The 6,519-nt window shown below is 40.9% G+C and overlaps 2 protein-coding genes across 5 annotated transcripts in view; one reads left to right on the top strand and one right to left on the bottom strand.

The window, feature by feature from the left end:
- The window catches only part of SKP2 (S-phase kinase associated protein 2), a 26,069-nt gene extending 23,947 nt beyond the window's left edge, over window positions 1-2,122 (bottom strand). Inside the window, exons 1-2 of the mRNA XM_006919484.3 lie at window positions 1,900-2,122; window positions 1,146-1,417 (exon numbers count right to left, since the gene is read on the bottom strand). Coding sequence (XP_006919546.1) covers window positions 1,146-1,417; window positions 1,900-1,943 — 316 coding nt within the window. The 5' untranslated portion in view covers window positions 1,944-2,122. The remainder of the gene's footprint in view (window positions 1-1,145; window positions 1,418-1,899) is intronic.
- A 123-nt stretch (window positions 2,123-2,245) lies between these two features.
- Window positions 2,246-6,519, top strand: part of LMBRD2 (LMBR1 domain containing 2) — a 40,933-nt gene continuing 36,659 nt past the window's right edge. For 2 of the 4 annotated variants that reach the window (XM_006919483.3, XM_025052143.1), the window contains exon 1: window positions 2,246-2,455. The gene's annotated coding sequence lies outside the window, so the exon portion shown is untranslated. Of the gene's footprint in view, window positions 2,470-6,519 lie in introns of all 4 variants that reach the window. The other 2 variants (XM_025052145.1, XM_025052144.1) reach the window with 1 other exon arrangement.

The following is a 6,519-nucleotide window of genomic DNA, read 5'->3' as shown; positions in this document are numbered from 1 at the left end:
CCACATTCTAACATACTATATATATATATATATATACACACACACACACACACACATACATATACATGTATATGTATATGTATATATACACACACCATATTTATTATGTTTATTGTGTCTTCTCTAGAACAGAAGCTTCATTAGGGTAGGAACGTTTATGTTTTGCTCATTACTATTTTCTCAGCCCATAGAACAATGCCAAGCACATGGTGTGTGCTCAGCAAATACTTGCTGAATTGTCTTAAATGACTTACTAAGAAGAAAAACTGATAACCCCTGGTCAATGAAACACACTATGTTTACCCTATGGCTTTGAGTACTCTTATGGTTCTGATCCACTTTGGGAAGCACTCATTCACCTACTTCAGAAGACTGGGAATGGAAAGCTATTAAGAGGGGAATGATGTGCTGAGTTCTTCATTTCAGTCAGTCCACTCTAGCTCCGGGGGATGGATCCGGGGAGGACAGGCTGGAATGATAAGCCCATTCAAATGTTCGGGCAAGAAATGATGAGAGCTTGAGAAATATTTAGGAGACAGAGGGAAAGATTCAATCTTTGGTTGGATGTTGGGGGATGGTGGGACTATGACTGACCCTCAGGTTTTTGGGTTGGGTGACTGAACAGATAACGTTGGCAGTAATGGAGACAGATCATACCAGAAGAATCTCATTTGGAAGTGGACCTGAGGAGATTGTCTTAACATTCCACTTAGTTTAACATTCACTTTAGCAGTCTTTTGACAAATAACTAACGTCATTATGGCAAAATGCTCACCCAGGACTACAGAAGAAATAGCAAGAATACAAACAAAAAGAGTCCTACAAGATCATTGCTGTGTTCCCATTTATTAGTGGTACTTAGTTGGCCTTGGAGCAGGCAGCTTCCCTTCTACGGAAAAAGGCAGGAATATCTTCTCATGGGTCAAAATTTCACATAAGTTAAAAATCAATTGTCCACTAGAAGAGATATACCTATCAAGATTCCTACTGACTTCATTGACAATGAATTCCATTTCTTTGAGAAATAACTTCAGAATGAGGCATTTTTAAAAAGGCCCCATCCTAAAGATCCCAGAATAAAGTTTTACCAGCAGAATAGTTCAACAATCTCTTCCGTGATCCACAGTTTTACCCTCATACCTTACCTGGAAAGTTCTCTCGATTTAGCTTGGGTCTGCGGGCAATCACAAAGTCCTTGTCATTCCCTTTGCTCTTAAGCCGTTTGCGTGGGGGGCTCTGCGGGTGGCTCAGGTTTGAGAGCAGTTCCTGGGGTATGTTCTCACTGTCCACTTCCTCTTTCTCCAGAGTGGAGACCCCCATGCCCGACAGCAGTTCAGAAGTCTTGCTAGAATCCCATCCCCAAGTAAAGCTGGTGGTAACGTTGCTACTCTGGTCGGGAATCTCCTGGAGGTGTTTCCTGCAGAAATGCACAATAGCCCCAGTTCCTTTCAGAAACACACCCATAAATAATTGGTAGGCCCAAAGGAAACTGCAAGTTATGCAATGTAGAAAACGTTCACAGCAGCTAACAGAACTGCATATTTTATGTGTCGGCGGCAAGTTCCCAAGAATGAAAGATAAAATAACCAAACAAATGGAAAAAGCCTTTTGATTTACGATCATGCAGAAGGCCCGAAAAATTTCTTAAAGTGGAGAGAACAGACAAGGGGGGTAATCATACAGCAATTCAAAACAGTAGCAGAAAAGCTCAATAAGGAAAGTCAAATGAAACCACATTCTGATCACCGCACTAAAGCATCCATCCATTCACACTTTCCTAAAAAGGGGCTATGCCATTCGCATTAAAGTATTAGTAATATTAGCGAGAAGCAATATTCGTGGCCTAAATGAATTTAGACGGTCCATTCATGTCCTGCCCCTTTTTGTAATCGGTTTAACCTGTGCATGGCGTCCACAGGCTCTGGAGTTTTAAATGCGTGCATTAATTGCAGAGTTGCCCGCCTCCCGGATTCCCGCTTTGGCGCGCGGCGGTCCAAGGCTTGCGGCTCCGGCACCCAGCAGCGAGACCCGCCAACTCTAGCAACGTTCCATCCACGCCGCGCGCGCAGAGCTCTTCTGCTTGATCTCCGCAGCTGCCGTCTGCGGCCCCGCTGCCTGCTGGGAATTGTAGTTTCTGTCCTGCCCTGCAGTTCGGCTGGCTCGCCACTATTTCCTTTGCAGCTCCGCCAGCCTTCAAGATACCCATAACTCCCCGCGCCTCCGGGGCTAGACGGCCCACAGGGTAGGCGGGGAAGCGGAAGTGGGAGGTGCTCAGGCTGACTGGAACATGTCAGCCGCTTGATGGGGACCGGGTTTTCCTTTCTGGGGAACCCGCAGGCCTTCTGGTGACCACCACCACCGCCATAGCCTCAGAGCGTGGGTCCCAGACTCTGGACGGCTGTGGTGGACGAGGAGTTTCCCGGTCATTCCAGATGCTGTCTGGCGAGATCGGACGGTGAGCCTGAGGGGGTGAGCGCGAAGCACTTTGGGGTCTGGGGTCTCGGGCCGAGCGCAGGCAGAGATAGAGAGGACTCCTAGAACCCGGAGCGGCTGCCGCTGCGATCCCCACGTCCCCAGCAGCTGAGTAGAGGCGGTGGCCCCGCCCGCCGGCCAGGTGCGAGGCTGCGAGCCGCTGGCGTCACACCTGTTCTCTCCTGTGTCCAGAAGCTGCGGCCCTTATAGGACTGGGTGTGTGATGTGGAACCTTTTCTCATGTGTAATGTAGGCGCTACGACAACGACGCTCATCTCACAGGCCTGGAAGGAGGGTCAAATCAGATAATACGTGTGAAGGCGTTTTGTGAATTCTAGAGCAGTTTGAACGAGAGGCGGTGGCTTAATTTTAGGGGAGCAGGAAACCACAGGGGTTCCTTTGTGCAGTGGGAAAGCTACGCATCCCCTTCTAGCCTTGACAAGTCTTATAAATGCTAGCACCGGAACAAGTAAGATGACTCTGTGTTTGCAAAGGGCTTTACAGTGCAACGCTGGAGCCACCAGCAAAGCCATTCTGTTGCTTTCGTTCTACCGCCTGCGTCGCCTCTTCTAAAAGGGGGCTGCTTTTAGCCTATCTGAGTAGAGTTTGGAAGCGATTAGAGCTGAGAGTGTGCCATATTCCAGGTAGGATGACCATGCGAAATCCATTGTGCAAGCTATACTATGACCGTGACCCTGGGCAAACAATGGAAGAGAAGGGGAATAAATTCCAATCCTGTTGAAAATGGAGAAGATTTATAAGGTTCACAAGTATGCAGGCAGCGTCATCACAAAAACTACATCAGTATGGTCTATGACAAACCATATTTCTTTAAATGATTCACTGTATACTGGAATTAAACCTTCCTTGCCCACGTATGTGTTTGTTTCAGGCTTGGTGCTTAGCTTGAAAAGTAAATACCACCTCTTGACAGAGAAAGGTATTCATGAACCTTTAGTTTGTTCTTGAAAGTAGGTGAAATCGGTGTAAAAAAGGCATCTGGCCACAAATTGATTTGGATTGAAACTAGGCTAAGAATAACGAGGCTGAATATTCAGAATTCATTAAACTAATGTTATATGGAAAATGTTATTAAATGCAATATTTCGATTTTTTACAGAGACTTACCTTTATGTTACTTAGGCTAAAGGGAAATCAGTTGCCTTAGTTTGAAATCTACATCCTTTCTCTTAAAATTGCAAGTCATTAGAGAATTTATTTTTAACAGAAAAAGTTATAGTCTCCTTTAGGAAAGTGAACAGACGGAGCTTATAAGCTAATGTAGGAGAAAGAATAAACAAGAAAAAAACTATTTAAAATGCCATGACGAGAATAAACAAAGTTTTGACACATAAAGTAATTGGGAGAGGCCACTTTAAATATAGATCTTATAGATAGGAAAGTCTACTATATAGGATGATTCTAAATTTAAAGATGAGAAATATTCTCATGCTAGGATTCAGCTATTAGTTGCCTGAGAACTAGGGAACATATCTAGTTCTCAGAATACTTGAATTATCCGAATTGGTGGACATGAGGTCCTGTATAGGATTTTAGAGAGAACCTGTCAACTATGAAAATTGGTCTTAAGATTCTGGAATAGATATTTCACTAATAGTTTGTTTTGGTAACAGAAAAACCTTAGCTTGCTGAAATGTGAATACTTTTTTCTGCATTCCTTCTAATCATGGCTGTTCTCTTAATATAGTAAATAAAAGTTTAAATTGGTACATGTGATTCTGTTTAATATAAGGAATTGTGTCCATTGAAGACTTGAGATTACTAGCTATGTTAGAAATTGATGTCTGGTGTTTTCAAGAACTGCATTATGATTGCAACTGATGTAGATTGTTTCACTTTTCTGACTAATTGTATTCATTTAATCTTACTCAGCACACCTTATGTCCCATTTTAATGAGAGAGGTATACTCTATTTCTAGAAGTGGAATTACTGGATCAGTATCTAGGACAAATGAACTATAATTTTTTTTTAATATCTACAAATGACATTAGAGTGAGTAACTTCTTGTACTCTTTGGAAAATTCAAAATACGCAGTGACTTTGTAAACTGGGAAAGTGTTTATCATACAAAGGGAGAAGGACGTAGTTTACAAGATAGTTAATATTTTCAGGGCCCAGAAGGAGCCAAAAAGGACTGGAAATTACATTTGACCCTAAGCTTTATCTATATTCAGTGGTATATTAGTGTTCTTGAAAATCAAACATGACAAAAGAGATTCAATTTAAATAGAAAGATGACGTGCTTTTTCCTTCGCTCTATCATAGCATGGGGTAAATCTTGATACCTTTAGGTTTTTGTTTTTTTTTTTTAATAATGTTATTTAGCTCAGGGGAGCAACAGACTAAGAAAGGTCCTTCTCAATTTTGATTTTCTCTGTTTTCTTCTTTTCCATGTAGATTAGAGTGATACATTACCCTTAAGTAATGGCTGTCTTACCTACAATGTAAAAAGGCTTAGTTAAATTCTATATTAATCTTAACTTTCTTCACGTTCTACCTTGATATATCTAAGGGCATAATTAATAGGAGAATATTTGTAATTTGTTCATTATAAAACCTGAACCAAAAATGATTTAAACAGTTTAAATCGCATTAAGAAAGTATGTCTGGACTGTAGAAGAGACTGTGTAATATCCTAATTGTGAGCTAGGCTCTATAGTCAAGATGCCTGGGTTTGAATCTCAGCTCTAACCATTTGTGTGCCCTTTTCTCCGTTATTAAACAAGAATACTAATAGTTCTTTCTTACTAGGTTAGGAGGTTTAATTTGATTAAGCATGCTAGCACATGCTTGGAATCTAGTAAATTCACAGTTAGCTATTTCTTTTTTTTTTAAGTATATTTTTATTAGGAAGAATTCTAAGGATTGTTCCCTAATGACCAAAATAAATCTGACAATCTCTTCACCTGAAATCTTTAAGAATCCGTTAAAATTCTAGTTGTTCTCTTCTTACCTGCTTACATGGTTGCAACCTCTCCTTGCCAAAGGTGCAACTTTTTATGTGTCCATCTTTCTTCAGAAAGGCTTTTCACACTGTGGAATTCAGTTCACCTGGTTGGTTTGCCAGCTAAGCTCATTTTTGAATATGGCTTCAAAAAATGCTATGACTTTTTCTGCATTTTTAAAGGGGAAGTGAAATTTCTTGTGGTATTCTATCTGTATCCTAAGCTGAGTTCTCTCTTTGCCTGAAATCTTTAATCATGAGATATTGATAGTCTTTTTGGAACTATTAATTTTGATTGGGAGTAGAACATTGTTGCCTTTCATCATTCACATCTTGTTCTGATCCTTTTTCTTTAGTAAGATCTTGAGTTGTCTCCTACTTGTTACTATTTCACATAGCTGAGTAAGGATACACATTTTAAGTTAACACAATCGGATTCTGACGAATCATTAGATTCTTTCTGACGAATCATTAGATTCTACATGGAAATTTTTCATTCAGTTGCAGAATCTTAGGTTTTGATAAAATTTTTGGTTGTTCAATTGCTACCAGTCTTCTCTCTCTCCTTCCCCCCTCCCCCCCACCCTCCTTCCCCCTTTCTCTCCCTCTTTCCTTCCTTCCTTCCTTCCTTTCTTCCTTCCTTCCTTCCTTCCTTCCTCCTTCCTTCCTTCCTTCCTTCCTTCCTTCCTTCCTTCCTTCCTTCCTTCCTCCTTTCCTTTCTTCCCTCCTGTTCATCTATTCACTTATTTATTATGTTATTTGAAAGTTTATTGAGCATCAAAATTATGCCAGTCATGCTAAGCTCTAATGAAATAGAAATAAAAAAGACATGATCCATAGTCTCAAGCTGATTTTATTGAGTGGGAACAGAGGCAAGTAAGCAATTAATAAAGTGGAATAGTATCACAATAGAGAAAGATTCAGGAGATTATGGAGAGCGTTAAGCATGTTTTGACTGATAAAGTTTATGAGAAGATTACTATTTAGTCCAGTACTGCCATTAGGAATTAGTCCAGGTGTGGGAAAAGGCAGTCCAGACAGAAGAACAAGGGTGAAAGCTGTGAGGACATTGACAGATTGT

Source organism: Pteropus alecto, unplaced genomic scaffold (genome assembly GCF_000325575.1).
Source record: "Pteropus alecto unplaced genomic scaffold, ASM32557v1 scaffold338, whole genome shotgun sequence".
NCBI classification, from domain to species: Eukaryota; Metazoa; Chordata; class Mammalia; order Chiroptera; family Pteropodidae; genus Pteropus; species Pteropus alecto.
The sequence above is the reverse complement of the archived record's forward strand: the minus strand, read 5'-3'. Positions and strand labels throughout refer to the sequence as shown.